This window comes from Tenrec ecaudatus, chromosome 2 (assembly GCF_050624435.1).
Source record: "Tenrec ecaudatus isolate mTenEca1 chromosome 2, mTenEca1.hap1, whole genome shotgun sequence".
NCBI lineage: Eukaryota > Metazoa > Chordata > Mammalia > Afrosoricida > Tenrecidae > Tenrec > Tenrec ecaudatus.
In genome coordinates this window covers 135,986,118-136,008,085 of record NC_134531.1, presented here as the reverse complement: position 1 = coordinate 136,008,085, position 21,968 = coordinate 135,986,118, and the positions used below count along the sequence as shown (strand labels likewise).

The 21,968-nt window shown below is 43.9% G+C and overlaps 1 protein-coding gene and 1 pseudogene across 1 annotated transcript; one reads left to right on the top strand and one right to left on the bottom strand.

Annotated features, from left to right (window-relative positions):
* Positions 1-494: 494 nt before the first annotated feature.
* Positions 495-7,990, top strand: HINT1 (histidine triad nucleotide binding protein 1). The gene is made up of 3 exons (XM_075541495.1): positions 495-683; positions 2,638-2,742; positions 7,665-7,990. The coding sequence occupies exons 1-3, from the start codon at positions 573-575 to the stop codon at positions 7,827-7,829; spliced, it is 381 nt and encodes a 126-aa protein (XP_075397610.1). The 5' UTR covers positions 495-572; the 3' UTR covers positions 7,830-7,990.
* Positions 7,991-8,775: 785 nt separating this feature from the next.
* LOC142440110 (transcription and mRNA export factor ENY2 pseudogene) lies at positions 8,776-9,034 on the bottom strand (annotated as a pseudogene).
* Between the last annotated feature and the right edge of the window lie 12,934 nt (positions 9,035-21,968).

Sequence of the window (21,968 nt, the reverse complement as noted above, 5' to 3'; positions counted from 1 at the left end):
TTAACCTTCAGTCAGGGAAGGGAAAAAAGTGATGCAAGATGAGTTAAGCGCTGGAGCCAACCAACGCCTTCTGCAGCCAACAAGCAAAACGCTGCAAATCAACACAAAGATATTTCATTGCGCCCTAATTCCAGGGAATTGGTATGGTGTCTTCGCCAATAAACGTGGTCAGCACATTCAGATGATAAAATTTTGCAGTACAATACTCAGCGTTTTCTACACGCGTCCATAAAGCAGGAGAAGAATGGACTTATCAGTAACTCCATTCCTTGGGGCGTTATACACAACGGGAGACTTTAAAACAGGGAGGGGCGGGCAAGGGCGGAAGAAACAGGAAGGGGGCATAAAAAGGTGTCAGTGAGGGGCTCCAAGGTGAGTCTCGCAATCTGGTCTCTGCAGAGCGGGCAGAGGGCTCCCGCGCGGCCCCGCCAGCCGCCGGCCGGTTCCCAGTGCGCACGCGCGGAGGAGCTCGGGCGGCGCCCCCCCCCGCCCCACCCCCGCGCAGGCTGGTCTGCGTGCTCGCGCCTCGCGCCTCGCGCCTCCTCCCTCCCCAGCCGCGCCCGGAGGTCGAGATGGCCGAGGAGATCGCCAAGGCTCAGGTGGCCCGGCCTGGCGGCGACACAATCTTCGGGAAGATCATCCGCAAAGAAATCCCAGCCAAGATCATTTTTGAGGACGACCGGGTGAGCAGCGGGCGCCGCGTCCCGCGCGGCCGGAGCAGCCCCCCGCGGGGGCGCGGGGGGGAGGGAAGGCCGCGGCAGGTGGGCTCGGGGCCGGGCCCCCGGCCAGCGGGCAGGGCCGCGGCTCCGCGGAGGCCGCCTGCCGGCGCGTGCCGGCGCTCCGGTTACTCGTTATCAGCCCGGGCGCGGGCCAGGCCGCCCGCGGTGTCCGGCCTGCGCGCGCGGGGCCACGCCGAGGCCCTGCCGGGGTCGCCCGCCCTCGCCTGCGCCCGGGAGCCGCAATCTCGCCCGCCCTCTGCCTGACCCGGAGAAACCCGATCCAGGGCCCGGTCTCCGCCATCTCCCGCGCCCTGGGCGCGGGCCGAGGCTGGTGGCCTCCGGCTGAAGAGTTGACACGTTTGCCGAGAGGAATGGCTCCTTTCGCTTTCAACAGGAAGCAGGTTTATACCCGACGGTTGCACGTGGTCCGACTCGGACTCCTGCGGGTTTTGTTAATTTCCTTATAAACGAAATTCAGTTTTAGGAAGGTGGACTTGATGTGACTTTGAGATGAACTATTTGGTAGACGGTTGTGTTTATGGGTTTAGATTTCAGATAACATTGGACAGGAGGGTGTATGATGTAGATAGAAACATTTTGTAGACCACAAATTTAAATTAACCGAAGAAATATGGATTACCCGTGCTACTCTGGTTCCGAGAGCCAAAATGTATTCTCATTTCAGTTTCTTAGAGGCAAATTTGCCATTGTTTAGAGGAATTTCCGTTGTTTTAGGAAGAACATATTTCAGAACATTTGCTACGGCCTTTTACAATGATCCTTGAAGTACTGAGTTTTGAATCCCCGAACTCCAAGTATAAGGTCATGAAGCAGTCCAAATGTAGCATTTTTGTGTGTAGCATAGCCAGTATATTTACATCTGAAACAGGTAAGCATAGACTGGTTCCACCGAGCAGCTTTCCCCTTAAGCAGGGAGCAAGGCAATTTTAAAAACACGCATGTAAAATGTTTATGTGCACACTGTAGTAACTCATTTGTCTAAATGCTACTCCTCCTCAAAGCTACAAAAGAGAATAGGTGTATTTCTTAAATAGTTAAATAAGTGGGAAGAATAAAGTACTGATGAAATATCAGACGAGTGTGTAATTGCAAAACTTATCAAAGCTAAACGCTAGGTTCCCAAGCAAGGCTGACGAGTGGAATCACTTGGAGACCTGGTGCAGCTGAAAATCCCTGGCCCCCTTCCCTGGTTTACTAGGTTGTAAACAGGGCCCAGTTACTCCAATGCTTAGTAACCTTATGGGACAGAGTATTACTGCCCCTGTTGAATTCTGACTTTGTAAATCTTTTTTTAAAACAGTTTCATTGGCACATAATCCACATAACATACAATTCAATACTTATCAATCATATCAAGAAATATGCAATCATTACCCCAAGCAATTTTAGAATACTTTCTTTTTTTTAATGGTTAAAGTGCTTTTAAAATGAGTTGGGTAATCACAGTCAGGTCTAGGGCTCCCTATCCTCTCCTGTATACAGTGCTTGCTCCCGCAACTCCAATAGATTCATAAATCTTTACAGACCAGAAAACATCTGTCTCTTGGCACAGTGGCTGGTAGATTAGAACTGTTGACCCTGCGAGCTGTAGCCCAAGACGTAACCCCACTGTGTCACTGCCAATCTAAATCAGGTTTTCCAGATAGACTCTTTAGTTTCACACTTCCCTTTTCTTTGTAGCAGGTACGACCTTTGGTGCTTATATCTTTATTTGAACTTGTCCTCACTGGACTGCACGGTCCATGAAAAGGCCCCTGGGACCATGTGTTGTCACATTTAATTGTTCTCTTTGCACCTAGTACAATGCCTTGCATGCAATTAGAGCTCAACGAATTCTTTTATAAAGAAAGTTAAGCTTAGTCTGCCAAGTGATTAACTAAAACTGTTTTTTCCTTAGTGCCTTGCTTTTCATGACATTTCCCCACAAGCACCAACACATTTTCTGGTGATACCGAAGAAGTACATTTCCCAGATTTCTGTCGCAGAAGATGATGATGAAAGTGTAAGTAAATTTCTTAACACAGTTTATCCATTGTCTTGCTTTTGAAATTGGGAAACTAATTTTTGCCCTAATGTGTTATGACATTTTCACGAGTGAGGAAAAGCAGAAAACCCATCAGTACCTAAATGAAATGTATTGTTTGAATTTGATAAATATATTCAGACAAATATATTGGTACGTCATAAGATCAGGAATTGGTATATGCTTATTAAATTGGAGGGGGAAATCTATTGAATTTCTGAGAAAGAAAATGACTTTTAAGGGTGGTTTGTATGGAAACAGTCATAAAAGAGTCACTAATCTATGAAACTCCACAGTCTAATAAATCAGGAGCCTTTGGAATGTAGTTGGTTACACATTAGACCGCACTTAGAAAGGTCTGCAGTTTGAAATGACCCACTGCTCCATGGGAAAAGATGGAACTTTGTACTCCTGTAAACAGTTATAGTCTCAGAAACTCACAGGGGCAGTTCTGCCCTGTCTTATTAGTTGCTGTTGAAATTGACTTGATGGCAGGGCGTTAGTTTGGTTTGAGTTTTATCCAAGAGACACACAGGCCATTTATATCACTGACAGTTAACCTTTTAAGTTCTCCAAACATACATGTTTAGTGTGTCTCAAAACTTGATTACAATATTCACAAATTATAGCAGGGCTGGCAGTCCATGGTCTAGGGCCAGAGTCCAGGTGTGCTCAAACTACGGCCGGCCCGCAGGCCACAGGCAGCCGCCGAGGACATTTATCTGGCCGGCCGTGTGTTTTTGCCCCCTTTGTTTTTTTTACTTCAAAATAAGATAATGTGCAGTGTGCATAGGAATTTGTTCATGGTTTTATTTTAAACTAGAGTCTGGCCCTCCAGCGGGTCTGAGGGACAGGGAACTGGCCCCGTTTAAAAAGCGTGAGGCCCCCTGGGCTAGAGCATCTGACTGAGTGCTACTGGAGCACAACCTCTCTCATTTGCTGAGTCGTTAGCTCTGAAGGGCTGCTAATTTTGACAAAGGCCGGTGCCCCGAAGTCTTACAATACCCAGAGAGGCAGGAGCATCACATCGCTCTGCAGAAGAAGGGCGAACGCTTGTGAAATAGATTACCAGAACGTTGAGCTCACCCGTAATCATAACCTCCAAGCTAAGTGTGATGAGTTCTGATGCTATGTCCCTGCTAGATACTTGCTCTAGTGAGATGATGACTGACTGACGACATGGGTGCTAAAGCAAAGTGTATTGAAGAAATCTGCTAGCTCAAGTAGGACACTGCCCCAGCAAAGGAAAAGGATATTGTGATCCTTTTTATTTCTCTTCATAGGACAGAGATTGGGAATTAATTTGTGACTAACCCCATTCCAACTTTTATTTGCTTTATTTTAAGCAAAAAAGGCAAATTTTGCTTTACATTGTCTTATGGGACACTTAAATATCAAAAGAGCACAGTACTAAGCAACAAGGTCCTGACCAATTAGTAGGCAGTAGCATATTGTCCTTCTCATGAAGATTTTTGAGGTAAATTATGCATTCGAGATATATCATTTTAGGGTAGACTTTAATAAATAATGTTGGGATAATTACTATTCATAGCCAGAAATAAAATTGGACGATGAGCTTATGCTTTCAGATGGAGTAAATACCCAACAGACAGAGTTCTAGAAGCCAATGTTAGAGAATATTTCTGTCCTTGGGTTGGGAAGGATTCCTTAACAAAATAAAACAACAAACCCAAAACTGAGAAAAGGCATTTGTGATAACTGAAGTGTGGGGAAAAGGTGGAAAAGAGTGAGTGAGGAGGTTCAGTCAGGAAGCTTCTGGGGAAAGGTAAATGATCTGTTTTGATCTGGTAGGCATGTGGATGCTTGCTTTATAATTCTTTTAAATTGTTCCTTTTATATTGTTATATGTATATGGTGTTTTACAACAAAAGAATAAATAGAAAAAATAAAATGAATGTTTAAAGTTTGCAGTATTTTAATTATAAGGTAGGGGGTAGAGGTTCCCTTTTAAGTGAGAAATTACTCCTGAAACTTAAAAACTTTTGAGCATTAATTTTAAATTCAAGTCATAGAGTTCAAAGGTGAGTGTGTTTGATGGTAAAATACCACCTTATCTGGAAGAACATATTAAACCTCCAGAATGTTAATGTTTAACATTCAGTATAGTTGCACAAATCATGGTATTTTAAGGTTAGGGCTTCTTATTCAAACACAGCTCTTGCCTCTAGATAGAAAGTTCATTTTCAGCCAATTTCTAAATTGGAATTTTAAGGTCGGCTCTTTAACATGGGAGTCACCGTTCTTTACAAGGAAAGATCCACAAAGCACCTTTAAAACTGTTAACCCATAATTAAATTTGTGACCAGCTCAGGCATTGCCGGATCTGCTGTACTTTCTGGGTACTTGTAGGACACTGTGGCCAATACTTGGCATCACGCTGGGCCATCCTGTTCCTGCTTTTTGACTCAGTGTACAGGCACCTTGTCTTAATTGGAACACAAAATCTACTTATGGGCTGCCAGCTTTCTTCTCAGGCAGAAAATAAAGAGAGAAGGGTTGGAAAGAGAGAACCTTAGCTACTGATTCACTGCTTCTGCATGCTCATGACAAGAGAATGAAGGTGGTGAGGGAGGGGTTAGTCTCTCACCACCATTCCAACAAGCTCTTAGGAGAGGGCGTTCTGGTTCCTATGGCAGGGAAAGAGGGAAAGGAGAGGGACGTTTCACTTCTTACTTACTTACTTACTTATTTCGCTTATTTCTATTGCCTTAATAAGCTCCGGAGGAGTCTTGGGGGTTAAGTGCTCAGCTCCTATCGGAAGGACTGGTGGTTCAAGTTCATGCAGTAGTGCCATGGGAGAAAGACGTAGCAATTTCCTCCCATAACGATGCTCGCCTGGGCAGCCCTATGTGAGCAGGTCTTTTCTGTCACGTTGAGTCCCGATGAGTTGGAATCGACTTGATGGCTTCCAACAACCAGCCCAGGATGGTGAGCTCTGCTGCTCCTGCAGGATCATCCAGTGTTGTGGGAAGCTTCTGGAGAAGGTCGGGCTTTCCACTCCTGTCAAGTGTGGTCTTCAGAGACCCACAGGGCAGTTCTTCCCTGGCCCACAGGGTTGCCATGGGTTGGAATTGGCTTGAGGGCAGTGAGTTTGACACACTAAGAAATAAATAAAGGTAAACAGTATTTGGCAAGCAATACTAGCACACTGTCCAGCCCCCCCCCCCAAGTCCTCAGTTAGCCTTCCTTTCGTTTGGGGCAGCAGCGAAGGGGTTTTGGGGTCCTTTTGGGGATGATTTTCTGCCTCAACTGGGGTAGCCTTTTGATCAGAAGGAGATGATGTGAGACTTGTGAGTAAATTTTTATTGCAAAATTGTTCTTTTGCTTGATTTTAAGTATAAAGGTTAAAATTCTTTTAATTATGCAAGCATACTTATTAAACGAACAAGTAAATCAGATGCCTAAACAGGAAAGGTTTTAATCAAGGATTAGTTAGTGATACTCATTTTCCCTTATTTCTTCAATGTGGAAACATGATAGTATGTAGGAAGGGGTTCAATAACCTTTCATCTATTAATGCTGTTGATATGGTTAAAAATGTTTTGCTAGGGGGTACCAACCTAAATTAAGATTTTTTCCAAATGATCCTTGTCTACCATCTGTCAGTTTGCCATACTGTGGGGGCCTGGTGTGACTCTGATGCTAGAAAGGAGGTCAGTGAGATGTCAAATACCAGCATGGTGACCCATGGAGATTACAGGGGAGCTTCCAAACTTAAGACCAGTTAGGGAAAAAGCATGGCAGTCTCCAGAAATTAGCCAATGAAAACTGTAAGGGTCACAGCTGTTCATGGTATGGTGTACGTGGTGTGAGTCCATACATCATGAGGAGGAGTTGCAGGAGGTAGACCACATGTATGGTGAAGTAGAGAGCAAACAAGGAGTGGGATACTCTTGGAGAGAGAGATTGGCACAGTACGGGTGATGCTGGACTAGACCATGTAGTGATAAAGAGGATGCCACTGGGCATTGGAAATTTGGGTTTACTTAAGGTTGCTATGAGTTGGGATTGGTGGCAGCCCACAGTAACAACAATGCTCCTTTTGGTAGATTGCATAATTGTTAAATAAATTCTCTACATTTTCTTTAGAGGGGTGTGTTGACTTGGCTATTGAATGTAAGCATGAGTGATATACTAGGAGGCTTTAAAGTTTTTGTGAAAAAAAAAAACGGGAACTAAAAAAAGATAATGGTATTTTTTGTGAACTTTTTGAAGCCCCTTTGTATGTTGCTCCTGAGCAAAAACACAGGACCATAGTCTCCCTTTTGCCACTATAATCATATCACACCAAACTTGTGGTCATCAAGCCAATGCTGACTCAGTGACTCCATGTGGGTTTCTGAGACTGACTATTTACTGGAGTAGAAGGAAGAGTTTTTCTCCTGAGGAGCTGTGGTGAATTCGAACCGCCAATCATGTGTATGGCAGCCCAACTCGTAACCTCTGCACTACCAGGGCTCCTACTAAAAACTATAGAAAGATTGCTTTATCAGCTTTAGATTCTAAGTGGAAAAGATGTCGAGTATGACACAACAGCTAAACTATAGTTAACGTGTACAAAATTAGCTTTGTTGAAAGTAAACTGTCTAGATTCATTAAGAAAACTTAAATACCATTTGGAATATGATTTAATAATTAAAAATTTTTAATTACGGTAAGCAGATCTTGTATCTATTTTGTTTTCTAAAGTTGTTGGTTGCTCTTAACTTGGCTTCATTTAGCAGTGACTAAATATCCAATCTTAATGAGTTTAGTATAATTTATGCTTCAGTAGGATTAAAAGATCTCCCAAGTATTGGGCAGTATTTTAATTTAATTGTTTAATGGCCAGAAGTCTTAAATTGATTATGCTTAAGAATTTTTTCTTTATTTCCCTCCAGCTCCTTGGACATTTAATGATTGTTGGCAAGAAATGTGCAGCTGACCTGGGCCTGAACAAGGGATATCGAATGGTGGTGAATGAAGGTTCGGATGGGGGACAGTCTGTCTATCACGTCCATCTGCATGTTCTCGGTGGTCGGCAGATGAGTTGGCCTCCAGGTTAAGCATGCTTTCAGGGAAACGTATCCCTTCTCTAGGCAATGATCAGGTCAGCAAGTTAAAATGTATTCAACAGTACCCTTAAATTTGCCTGTGTATGGAGAGATTAAGGGAATACTGGGGGGGGCAGACCCCCATATGTAATAAAAGACATTATTGAATGGTTCATGGTCTCTGGATCTGCATTTCATTTATGGATTGTCTTTGGAGGGTGGAGTTCTTAATTATTTGGACTATTCATTTCCCCCCTCAATGAAGCTTCACTGTGACATTGTTACAATGGTGGGACTGTTCTTGGAGACAAAAGTGACATTGCATAAACAGCTTTAGCTATTGAAACATCGTGTCCAGCAGAAATCATGAAACTATTAATCCAGAAGAAGATTTTCTAACCCGGTATTCTCTTTTTCTCAGAAGATAGGCGTACATCATATGACCGATCCAAAAAGTGATACCTTCGGGTTCAGAAACGGTGTTCTGCGACTAGCCCACATGTCCCCTGGACTACTGGGGTGACACGGAAGGGACGGGAGTCGTAGTGTCACAGCCTTTGCTGCCATGGTGTCTGTGCACTGGTCTATCTCTTTGCTCTTCAACTCTGTTTATTAAAAAGACTTGAAAACATTTTACTTAGAATTCACTTTCCAAATTGAAACTCATTTGTGGTTGTGCTTTGTGCACAGTAGCAAAAACATTTAACTTGTGTTTGTATCTGGCTCTTTGGAGTTGTGGAGGGAATCTCAGGGTCTGATTTTTTTTTTCATACTAAATTATTACAGTTCTCCAATTTTTTTTTCGTTCGTGAGATATTTAACATTCCAGGAAAGAAATCCATACAACGTGTACATCATTACTGACAACTACCTCATAAAAAAGGATCTTATTTTGGGAACTGATTTCTAATGTATGGCAAGTTTCACATTCAAAAACCACATAATACCATGATGCAATTCAATCTTGGAGGCTGGCACACTGAGCAATGAATGCTCTTACTTTCTGTAGGGGCTCCTTTACACTGTCAGGTACCAGGGCTCAGCCTCTCGGAGCGATTTCAGCCTCCAAGTCAACAATAACGTGTTTTAGTGTTTTCTTTAACTCTTTGCACCATGGATCCAATTGATCCAGCCACATTCAAGTAATTTAGCTCCTAGCAGTTCTTTGAGGCACCCTCTGTAGTTTCAGTCAGCGTTTGGTTAATTGCTAGTCTCATCACGATCTTTGTTCATCTTGCTAACCGCATTCCTCAGCTGCCCAGACTTAAACCCGCAGTAGCGGGGCCCGTGAGCACACAGACAGCGCACGTATATTTTGTCCATTTTTTGTGGGTTTCCCTGTGACTTCTCATCTCAAGGATGAAGGATCTCCTGATAGATTTCTTAGTCTCCGATTTATCCCACTCCAGTCTATTTTTCACATGACTGCCTGTAGTAATCTTTCAAAGTTGAAGCCCCGTCACTCCCCTGTTCAAAGCCCAAACATGCAACATCTACTATATCCCTAGGAGTTAATGCTATATAAATAAACACCCCAGTGTAAAAGGTTAATCTTAGTAGTATAATCTTATCATTTAAGTTTTCTATTGCAACTATGGGGACTTTGACATTAGGGCTGTTCATATTCCTAGTTACTGGGGACTCCCCCAAGGCATAATCTATTTAGGGACCTGGCAAATGGATTTTGGGTTACTACTATCATTCATAGTGTTTCACCAAGTGGATGTTTAGAATTTAAGCACTGGTACCATACCCTCCTCCAGGTTTGGGTCTTATAATCTTTGGGTCACACAGGCTAGTGTGCTTCCCAGTTGACTTGGCTGATCTACTTAGATGGCTGCTTGTTTTGAGACAAGCCTAGAAGACCCCAGATTCTATTTTTTATGATAGCCAGGCATCATCTGATTCTTTTACAACACTTTGCGATGGTACTTATATCTTAAGTGATCTTGTGAGGGCGAGTACTGAGCAGACCCATGTCACAAAAACTAGTTCTTGTATTAGGGATAAGATAAAGTGAGGGCTCAAAGTCCATTCATTTGTTCTATGTAACTATGGTTTCTCTATGTTCTCTATGCCATTCTTAGGCCAGGCTCATAGCAATTGGTCCAAACCCACACACAGTCCAACTACCACCAATCCCCCAACCTTGGGATAACAATCATCTGGTTCTCCCGCTAGGGCATTTAATCTTAAAATTAAGGGATTATTTCAGTTTCTTAGTTCTGCTTCAGAGGTATTTAAGGTAAAGTCCAGTTTGCTTAGTGGAGTTTCCAAGTCAGGGTTTTCTGGTCTGGTTATGAAGGGTATTGCGTACCTCAGAAGCAGAGTCTGAAGAGGGTGCTTTCTCATGCAGACTGACATCCAGACCTAGATTTGGTCATACCATGCACCCCAGTCTTAAGTTTCTGCAGGACAAGTAGTTTTGCTGCTTGACTTTCTTACATGGGAGCATTTATCTTTCATTGTCTCCTATCTATGAAATTAGTATCACCTTACTCATTTACTTTCTACTTCTAATGTTTGATACTTTTTGTGTCTTATCTTACATTTTTATTTAATTGCTAAAAACATTCTAGAAGGGTTTTGACATGTTTAAGGAATGTTGGTGGTGCAATGGTTAAGTGCTTGAGAGTGGAAAAGTTGGTGGTTCAAACTCAGCAGTTGCCCTTTGGAAGAAAGATGTGTCAGTAAAGATCGCTCTGTAAAGATCACTCATTGCAAGCAACTCTTAAGAGACCCTATGTAAGGCTGTGACTCTTTATAGGAGCAGACAGACAGCCTCATCTTTCTGCTTTGGAGCAGTTGGGTTTGAACTACTGACTTTTGGTTAGCAACCTAATGCTTAACCCACAGTGCCACCAGAACAGCCTTGGAAATCCTTTGGAACAGTAAGTACTGCTCTGCTTTGAGGGTGATCAGCAGGTGGAGTTACTTGAAGTCAATAGGCTTTTGGTTTTGGTGATACACTAAATTGGAAATTCCCTGTTTTTCTTTTAATACTTTTGTTTTCAGTGATTAAAAAATATTTTTTTTGTGGGGTAGGATTTATGTTTCAAGTAATTTTTCCTAAGTTCATGGTCTCTTTTGCTTATGGGTTTAAAATATTTTTACAAGTAATGCATTACAATATATAGGTAGTTTAAGAAATTCTTTCCTTGCCCCAAACATTAAAAATAATTATTTTCCTCTTAGTATCTTCATGGCTTTAATTTGGGGAAAGATCTAGGGAGGTACTTTGTAGGGATTTGGAGAGGAATTTTATAGGGATTTATTTGTGCCACAATAAGGAGGTGAGTCATAAGAGAGGTTTGTGCCTTTCTTGAGAACCTACCCAGCATAATTCCAGCTTCGGCTTCTGTTCACCCTGCTGAAGTCTGCTCTCCCCATTGTCCGCTCCAACCTCATGGTTGCCGCTGGGGATCTGGCTATCTGATTTCCCAACCTGGTGGACCCCTGGACGCCTCACCTCTACGCTCGCCTCTGAGATCCGGCTCAGCAAGTGCGGAAAAGAGCAGGGCTGGTGATGACCCACCTGATCCTGAAGGACATGGTGAAGGTGAAGGGCCAGGTGAGCGAGATGGCTGTGCTGCTCACCGACCCCGAGCCTCAGATCGCGGCCCTGGCCAAGAACTTCTTCAATGAGCTCTCCCACAAGGGCAACGCAATCTACAACCTCCTGCCGGACATCATCAGCCGCCTGTCGGACCCAGAGGGTGGGGTGGAGGAGGAGCCGTTCCACACCATCATGAAGCAGCTCCTCTCCTATATCACCAAGGACATGCAGACAGAGCCTGGTGGAGAAGCTGTGTCAGCGCTTCCGCACTGCCGGAACTGAGAGGCAATACCGGGACCTGGCCTATAGCGTGTCTCAGCTGCCCCTCACAGAACGAGGCCTGCGGAAGATGCTTGACAATTTTGATTGCTTTGGGGATAAGCTGTCGGACCCCGCTATCTTCAGTGCGTTCTTGTTGATTGTGGGCAAGCTGCGGCGGGGGGCCAAGCCTGAGGGCAAGACTTTGATAGATGAATTTGAGCAGAAGCTGCGCGCCTGTCACACGCGGGGCTTGGAGGCAGTAGAAGAACTTGAGGTTGGCCAGGGTGGGAGCCAGAGTGCCCCATCAGCCACCAAGAAACACTCTGTCGTCTCTAGATGCCAGCGCGTGGCCTCTGCTGCTTCCGACAATGACTTTGTGACGCCCAACACCCGCCGTACTGGCCGTCGCCATCCAAACACCCAGCCGCGGGCGTCTAAAAGGAAACCCAAAATTGTCTTCTCAAGTGATGAGTCCAGTGAGGAAGAGCTTTCTGCCGAGATGACAGAAGATGAGACACCCAAGAACACCACGCCCATCCGCCGCGCATCCGCTCGCAGACACCAGTCCTGAGCTCACCTCGCCTGTTCCCAGCCCTGCTGTGCAGGGGTTTGTGGGGCCCCGTTCTCTCTGTAAAATACCTGTTGGTCTGTTGCCTTTTTAAAATACATCCATGATCTGTATGATGGAAGGCACATGTTTCTCTAACTCAGCTGGCTTGAGCAACTTTCACCCAGTTTCCTGGTCTTCTAAAGAGTAAACGTTTTTATGTGCTTGTAGGCAAGCATCAAGCAACTCTCTGAGTTAGTGCACCCAGTGGCACCACCTGGGAACGTTCTCCGGTTACAGTGAATCTAAAGCAGTTTCACTCGAATCTTGTTTTTTTTTCTGTGATGGCCGATTTAAGAGAACAGCATGCAGCTGTGAAATTTTGTTTCCTGCTCAGGAAAAATGGTGCAGAAAGTGTGATGTTGAACACAGTTTACAAGGACAGCACTATGACAAAAACTCAAGTGTATGAGTGGTTTTCTTGTTCCAGATAAGTTGAAATAGCGATAACAAACCTTGTTCTGAACGCCCGTCAACTTCATGGATGGATGAAAATGTGAACTTTCAGTAGTGCATTTGGAGTTGATTTTACCAGGTTAGACTGTTAATCGAGCTTTCTATTTAGAGGTTCGGAAAAGGTAGCATTACAGTGTAAGACAAAAAAGACCTGATTTGTGGCAGACCAGGGAAAGGCTTGCCACCACAACACACCTGCTCACACAGCCATGTCAGTGCACCAGTTTTTGGCAAAAAACAGCACGCATCTCTTGCCCCATGGATCTTACTCACCTGACCTCACTCTGTAACTTCTTTTTGTTTCCTGTGAATGAAGAGGGACCCGAAAGGACAACTAATAGACCACGTAGAAGAGGTGGAGAAAAACACGAGGGAGGTGCTGTCACTGACAGCCATCCAAACATGAGTTTGAAAGTGTTTCCAAGAATGGAATTACAGATTTGACAAATGTATTAAGTGTAATGGAGAGTACTTTGAAGGCGATAAGGTTGTTTTGTAAAAAAAATTAAATTTAAATTCTGTTTAATTCCCCTTTGTCTTTTCTCCTAATTTAGTCAACCTATGCTAATCAATTAGGTAGACGACTGCATGATCTCTATCTTGGAGACCTGAGCCAGTGATACAGTTGACCTTGTGTCTCTAAAATAATCCACCGTGATCCTTCACCCTTGTGCAGTTTCCCAGATAGAATCTGGGCTTGGATCAACAGTGTGGTGGAAGTGGCTGAGATTGACATCTAAAGCTAGGTCATAAAGGGCACTGTACCTCTTGGACTCTTGGCGTGTAAGCTTTGGGGAAAGCTAGCTGCTATGCCTGAAGTCACTCAAGCACAGCTCACTGGAAAAGGCTCACTTTAGAGGAACAGACCTCTGGCCGACAGCAACCATACTAGCCACGATGTGTACAACCACCATGGAAGTAGAGCCTGGGCCCAGTCAAGCCTTCAATGGCTGCCTGGCGCCCAACATCTGACTGCAACCCGATGTGAGACCCCAAGACAGAACCACCTAGCCTATGCCCTTAAATTCCTAGTCCACAGAAAGAGATTCTTGTTTGAAGCCACTAAGTTTTGGGATGATTTGTTACACAGTAACATAACGCATCCCATTTTCTTTTCTCCTTAGCACACAGCTAGATTGTTTCTATGAATCCTTCCAGCTATGTGGGGCCATATGACTGTACTCTTTTCGGTTGGGTGGGATGTGTGAGGAATTGATGAATGCTATTCCCTTGGGCTTATACTTTGCCCCCAGGAGCCATAGTGATGTAGTGTTTGCTTCTTGTTTGCATTGTGTATGATTCTCTGATATGAAATCCAGGAGAGGTAGAGACTGGAACTGGACTGATGATTGCCTAGGGGCATGGTAGGGGGATGAGGGGTCATGGGGAGCTAACAACAATGACTAGGAGAAGAAAATGCTCGGTATGTGATTGTGGTGATGATCGAATGATACTATATGAAGTATATGCCAATAAAAATACACAGGTCTACGTAAGGAAGGATGTAATGTGTGTTTGCTTTTGTTAGCACTAGTTGATAGAATTGTATTGAATTTTTCTTTTTATTTATTAGTATGTTTTCAATTTTCTGCAATAAAGATATATTGTACTTGCAATAAAAAAAAATTACAGTCTAGGAAACCCACAGGGGAAGTTCTACCCTGTCCTATAAGATTGTTAGGAGTCAGAATTGACTTGAAGGCGCTTTTACTTTGCTCAAGTGCTGAAAAGGCTGTCCCAAGTCATCACAATTAGACTCTAGTTTCTCATCTCTAACACTGAGACAATAGGAACCTTGGTGGTAGATGGTTACATGCTGGGCTGTTAACCACAAGGGCAGCCATTCAAAGCCACCAGCCATTCCATGGGAGAAGGATGAGGCTTTCTACTCCTGTAAAGAGTTACAGTCGTGGAAACCCACAAGCACAGTTCTACCCTGTCCTATAGAGTCACCATGAATTTGGGGTTTTTTTGTTTAACATTGAGTCAAATCCAAGAGGCACTGGTCTTGACCCCCCATCAGGAATTTTTAGGAGTTCCTTTCTTACAGCATGAGGTTTCACTTAAAGATTTCAGTTAAAACAAAAAAATAGGTTTTTTTCCCCCCTCAATGATACTGTATGTTACAACTGATTCAACTTGTACATCGGTCCTTTAATTGTAAAGCAAAGTATTTGATAGTGCCAACTAATAGTAATTGCTGTATATAGACTGAAAACCAAATGTTTCCATCAAGTTGATTCCAACTTCCCCTGTGGGCTTCCAAGGTGTAACATGTTTATGGTTTGAGCCGCTGATATTGTGGTGAACAGTTCACTGACTATAAAGATGGTTGCCTACGAGATGAAATTCAGTGTTAATCAGTCTGTAAGTTCAGAAACAGTAAAATTTGATGTTTCTATTAACTCATTTTATTTGATATTATCTTGCAATTATCCTAGAAACAGTGTTTTATATTGAATATGGGTTTGCTGATCTTTGCTTGAAAATTACCTGAAAGCTTGGATGGTTTCATGGTTTTTTTTTTAGTTAGGATTATTGAGGGATAATTTAAATACAATATTTACCCTTTAAAAATGACCGTTTGCATGAGTTGTGACATACCATAATCACAAATGACTTCTGCTCCTCAATCTGTATTTAAGTTGAATTTACGTGAAACAGGTCTGGCTCTTCTCTAACATTAGTCAGTTGTTTGCCCTAGTGGGGTTCTCAAACTTTTCAAACAGGGGTCCAGTTCACTGTCTCTCAGACCCATTGGAGGCCAGACTATAGTTAAAAAAATAACTATGAACAAATTCCTATGTACACTGCACACATATCTTATTTTGAAGTAAAAAACAAAATGGGGCAAAAACACCCGGCGGGCCGGATAAATGTCCTCGGTGGGCCGCATGTGGCCTGCGGGCTGTAGTTTGAGGGCCCCTGCAGTCTGTAGTTGAGGAGATGTCATGGAAGCCACCTCTCACCTCCAGATGCCAAGACTGAGTTTTCTCAAGGCAGAATGCAGACAGACCTCCATCCTTCATTCTTTTCAGCCTCTTCTGGCACTAACTCTTCCTCCCATGGCACTCTATTCTCTGGCTGGGTTTGACAATAATTTGCTATGGCCACACACAATCCACAGATGATGCTCATGATTATGGGGTTTGTTAGGAAAGGTAACAGGTTACAATTCAGGTAAGAAATGCTCAGGATAGTTTCTTCTCTGCTGTGCCCGCAAGCAGCCCTCTGTCTGGCCCTGAGTCTTTTGGCCTGGCCTCTGCCCTGCTTGGACAAAGCTTTTAAGGCTGCCAATAAATGCCCAAAGGGTGTGTCTCCCCAGTGTAAGCCTCAACTCACAGGCACTCAGCTCCAGCTCCGTGGGTCAGCAAATCCAGTTTCCCAACTAAGTGCCCAGAAGCACCCAATTCCACAAGCCAGCCTCCTGCCTGCCCCCAAGCACTCAGCTCTATGTCCTCCATGGGCTGGGACGTCCACGCGCTGTCTGATGCTCTGGCGTGTGACTCTGCAGTTGTTGCTCCTCTGTTGTCAAAACTCCCAAATCATGGAAGTTCAGTGCACACAAATCTCAGGGTCCAAAGGACATGCTGCCCTCCTGCATCTTCCCTCTTGCTTGTAGTGAACTCTCCCTGTTTCCGAGGTGGCTGCTTTTATATCCAGCAGGATGGCAATCACAGCTCTGTTGACAATCACTTCCAGCTGAAGCCTAGGATGCAATTACAGGGTTAACCCACCTTCTCCAGGCCTATTAGGAACACAAAGGCCATTCCGTGGAGTAACAAATGCTGTGGCTAGCAGAGCTATGTTAAATAACTCACAGCATTGCTCTAGCAGATAGTGTACCTTTTTATGCATCAAAACCATTGAATGCTTGCAGATACACAAACATTAAAAATATATAATAATACAGGAATAGCCTCATTCCAAGGCTTTGACCTGCAATTTCTCCCCATTCTGGCTATAATTCCTGTACTCACACTACGAATTTGTATCTGTTCCAATTTAAGTGCACCTACCATGAATGAAATGTTGTGAAGTAGTCCGAAGCCCTGGTCCATACTTCCTAAGAAAGAAGACAGGAAAACACAACAACAAGAACAACAACAAAGAAGACGGGTTCCTAAGGCATAAACCTGGAGGCATAGTGCCTCTAGATAGGCTTTATATGGCTGATTGGCTTTTGCTGTGGTGAGGCAACCTATAGCGACCATTTAGAAAGGGACTGTGGTGTGTCAGGCCCTTGGAAGCTATCTTGCTTGACTGGTGTACTAAACCCAAAACCCACGGCTGTTAATTGATTCTGATTCAGAATGACCCAATATAGGGTTTCTGAGGCTGTAAATCTTTACAAGAGCGAAACAGCCTCACATTTCTCCCATAGACTGACTTGTGATTTTGAACCACTGACTTTGTGGTTAGTAATGCAATAGTTACTCAACAGCAGCACCAGGGATCTTTTATTCAACAGGGACTATCATTCAAACACACAAGAAATATACCTCTTTATGTTTTCCCATACTGTTTTCTCCTTTGAGCCTCTAAACCACCATGGCGGGAGATTCTTAATTTTAGTCCATTTAGAGTTATATCTTCCCTCTCTAATTCTTCAAGCAACAATAACAACACCCCCCTCAAGAAAAATACCCTCCCAACCCCACCAGAAGAACAACAATAAAAAATCACAAACAGTAAAAGTTGTGTTAGTCCAGGTGGACTAGAGAAACACCCATATGTGTATAAAAAACACTCATATGTGTATAAGAAAGAGCTTTATATACAAGAGAAATTGAATATTGAGAAAGCATCCCAGCCCGGTCCAAATTAAGCCCATCAGTCCTATATTAACCCATATGTCTGATACCAATCTATAAAGTCCTCTTCAAACTCACAAAACACATGCAATGATGCCGAATGCAGGATGATCACAGGTGAGTGGGTGGAAAGTCTTGTGGATCCTGTGGTGCTGTAAGCATCTCAGCGCTGGCAGGGGTCTCCAAGTGGCTTCTCCAGCTCTAAGCCTGTGGCTGCCATCAGCCTGCTTCCATGTAGCTTATCAACAAGAATGTCTCGCAGGGACTGAGCATGTGTCCTATCCCCATTGAGCTATTTATCTCCTTACTGCCTCCAAATGAGGTCATCAAACTATGACCTGATTGACCGGTTAAACTCCATTCCTTCACTCTTAATCCTTTCAAATTGACAACAGATTATATAACTACCACAAAAGCTCACAGTCATCGAGTCATAGCAACCCTGTAAGACAGAACAGAAAAGCCCTGGCCCTGGGTTTCTGAGACTAAATCTTTATAGGAGTAGAAAGCCTCATTTTTCTCCCATGGCTGGTGGTTTTAAACTGCTGACCTTGTGGTTAGCACCACAATACATAACCCACTGTGCCACCAGAGCTCCTGCATCTAAATCCTAGAGTGTCATATAGATTATCATGGTATCAAGAGAGACCCATCTAGTCCTCTCTGTCATCTAACTTTGCAGAAATTACGTGGGACTTTTGTTATCTCATTTACTTCTTGCTCATTGTTTATTGTAATAACTATGACCAAATGATGATCACATTATGTAATTTTAATAATTATGACCATGATCTTGATTGTGATAGTATTGATAGCAATTGCTATTCATTTGTTGTCTGAGATGAGCCAGATACTGTGTTCTATTCATTAGTTATAGCATTGAGAACAAGTGACTATATATCCATTTATTGAATTTACTCTGAGCAGTGTATGGTTTTTTTTTTTTTATTTCTGACACTCACACCTTCATCCTATTTAAGGATTCCCTGCCTCCTCTGGTGGTGAGTGGGTTTTGCATTGAGTGGCTAAGCAGACAGCAATTCAAACCTATCAGTTACTCCTTAGGAAGATGAGGCTGTCCACTCTTGTAAAGATTTAACATCTTTAAACCTAAAGGGACAGTTCTACCTTGTCCTCTACGTTCGGTATGAATCAGAAATCAGCTGGATGGCAGTGGACTTGTTTTTTTTCCCCTCCAAAGAGAGAAGTTGGGATGAACGGCCACCCACTGTTCTAGCTCCTCTGCCAGCTGGACTGGAGGCCCTTGATTTAAGCTTTGCCAATCAGATGCACTCACCTGGGATGTTGAATTGGAAACGAGTGGCACAAAGAGGCAGGCACAGTGGAGCCTTCTGTGTGGTGTCAATGGCAGCAGCCTGCAGTTGGCAGGCCAGCAGTGTCTGTGCTGCCAGCCGGGTCCCGCGTGGAATGCCTGGAATGGCACAGTGCAGGCTGCGGCTCCTGTGTGCAGAGCAGCGCCGTCCCAACCGACTGGTTCCCTGCTGGGATTTTTGCCGGTGGTACTACCTGCATGGCCTCTTCATCCCTGCTCCTTCCAGTTAATCGGTGAGGCACTCATTACATCTTATTTATGGAAATTAATAGGTGGCGTTATTTTTGCCAGGGATGGTGTAGAGGGGTGAGGGAGTGGAGACCCGAGCTTGGTTTTGGCCTGGTGGGCATGAAGCCAGGGGAATCTTTCCTTGTGACCTTTTCGGTGAGGTGGTAACTGTGCACCTATTTTTGTGCGTGTTGTAGAACAGCTCAAATGAGTGAAGGTATTGATATGAGGGGGAACCAAGAGGTTGTTTTTTTTCAAAATCCTTTTGTTGGGAGCCAATACAGATATCACGTCATTCCCCAGTTTCATCTTATCAAGCACTATTATACAATTGCTGCCACAATCCGTTTCAAACATTCCCTTCCTTCTTGACCTCCTTGACATCAGCTTTCCTTTACCTGCACACCCTCTGTACTCCCCCAAGAACCTTTATTCTACTTGCTGTCTCTCTCTATAGGTTCATCAAGCCTGGGTTTCATAGACTGAAAACCAGAACAGCATATAACCACAGTTCAAGAGGGTTATTCCCAATGACAAAATGCATCCGAGATAAACCCGGTATGAAAACAAAACAAAAAGCAAACCCCAAACAGAAAATGTTGAAAACCAGATCAGGCCCCATGTGCTTCAGAGGGGTGGAATCAATTGACAAGAATTTAACTGTTTGAGTCAGGTTTATCATTCTGATCTCCTTTAGTCATCTCTCCAGTGCATTGTGTTTGATAATTCATTTCTTCCTAGTATTATGGAAAGGGGGAAATCACCAGAGGCTCATTTCCTGTGTAGATCTCACAAATGTACCCTGGGCTTCCACTGTGACCCATGGCCCTCTGTGAACCAGAGTCTCGAAGTTTAGGCTCTGGTACTAATCCCTCCTTTCGCTTCAGATTATATAATTTACAATCCTTCTGTCACTGATGTTGGCAGTGACCCTAGGGCTGGGGTGCTTCTTCCATATGGGTTTTAGTTGATATCCGACTTAGATGGCTGCTTGTTTAGAAACAAGCTTTTAAAACACCAGATACTATTTTATCAGATAACTAGGCACTATTTAATTTTTTTTTTACTACACTTTGTTATAGCACCTTTATCTTCTGTGTTCCTTCCTGAGGGCGAGTATTGAGCAGGGTCATGATAGTTAGGTTAAGAACTAATTTTTCTTAAATTGGGCCTAGGATTTAGCCCAAAACCCATTCCTGGATCTATGTTTTCTTATCTGCCTTTTGCTCCCTTCAGAGATCCCCAAGAGGGCTTTGTTTCATGTGGGAGAGAGGAGATAACACTCTTAAAGGCCAACAAATAATCCTTGAACTAACTTCAAGCCTTTCTTTCTTGTTGTGTTTTGTTTTTTGTCATCGTTTTTTGTTGTTGTTTTGTTGTATACTGTTGCTTTGTTTTCCTCTGTCTTGTTTTTGTGCATGTTATTATCTCCACAGGTCTGTCTAAATAAGATAGGCTGGATGAACTATAAGGAGGAAAAACAACGGGACTGACAGTTCCGGGGGGACATGGGATAGGGGGAGGTTGGGGGTAAGGAAGTGGTGTTAACAAACCCAGGGACAAGGGAACAGCAAGGGATCCAAATTGGTGGTGAGGTGGGTGTGGCAGGCCTGGTAGAGAAAGATCAAGGGTAAGGTAATGAAGAGGTATAGCTGTAACCCAGGTGGGGATGGAGCATGATAGTGGGACAGGAGGAAAATCAAGGGAAATAGAGGAAAGAGCTTGGAGGCAAAGGGCATTTATAGAGGTCTAGACAAAGACATGTACATATGCAAATATATATATGAGGATGGGGAAATAGACCCATGTGTCTATATTTATAGACTTAGTATTAAGGTGGCAGAAGCACTCCCTCAATGCATGACTACTTTCTTCTATTAAATTGGCATTCTGTGATGCTCACCCTCCTGACACAACCGCTGAAACCAAAGCTGGTGAACAAGCAAATGTAGTGAAGAAAGCTGATGGTGCTCGGGTATCAAAAGAGATAGCGTCTGGTGTCTTGAAGGCTTGAAGATAAACAAGCAGCCATCTAGCTCAGAAGCAACAAAGCCCACATGGAAGAACACACCAGCCTGTGTGATCACGTGGTTCCGAAGGGATCAGTTATCAGGGATCAAAGAACAAAAATCATATCATTGGCTGCACACCTCCATGATACGATCGCCGAGGACAAATGGGTGCATAAGCAAATGTGGCGAAGAAAGCTGATGGTGCCCGGCTATCAAAAGAGATAGTGTATGGGGTCCTTAAGGCTTGAATGTAAACAAGCAGCCATCTAGCTCAGAAGCAACAAAGCCCACATGGAAGAAGCACACGAGCCTGTGCGATCATGAGGTGTCGAAGGGATCAGGTATAAGGCATCACCAGAACAAAAATATCTTACCATAGTGAATGAAGGGGGAAGTGCAGAGTGGAGAACCAAAGCCAATTTGTTGGCCACTGGAGATCCCCTTGCAGAGGGGTCTAGGGGAGGAGATGAGTCAGTCAGGGTGCGATGTAGCACCGATGAAGAATACAGCTTTCCTCCAGTTCCTGAATGCTACCCCCCCCCCCCAACTACCATGATCTGAATTCTACCTTGCAAGTCTGGACAGAGTGGAGGATGTACTCTGGTGCAGGTAGGAGCTGGAGGCACAGGGAATCCAAGGCAGATGATACCTTCAGGACCAGGGGTGTGAGGGGTGATACTGGGAGAGTAGAGGGAGTGTGGGTTGGAAAGGGGGAAACAATTACAAGGATCTACATGTGGCCTCCTCCCCGGGGGACGGACAACAGAAAAGGGGGTGAAGGGAGACGTCGGACAGGGCAAGATATGACAAAATAATAATTTATAAATTATCAAGGGTTCATGAGGGAGGGGAGAGCGGGGAGGGAGGGGAAAAAAGAGGACTTG

Bases quoted from the DNA above. Each gene is read 5' to 3' on its own strand.
- HINT1 (XM_075541495.1), top strand. From the start codon at position 573: ATGGCCGAGGAGATCGCCAAGGCTCAGGTGGCCCGGCCTGGCGGCGAC. The intron at 684-2,637 runs GTGAGCAGCGGG...TTTTTTCCTTAG, and splicing joins TCATTTTTGAGGACGACCGG to TGCCTTGCTTTTCATGACAT. The intron at 2,743-7,664 runs GTAAGTAAATTT...ATTTCCCTCCAG, and splicing joins CAGAAGATGATGATGAAAGT to CTCCTTGGACATTTAATGAT.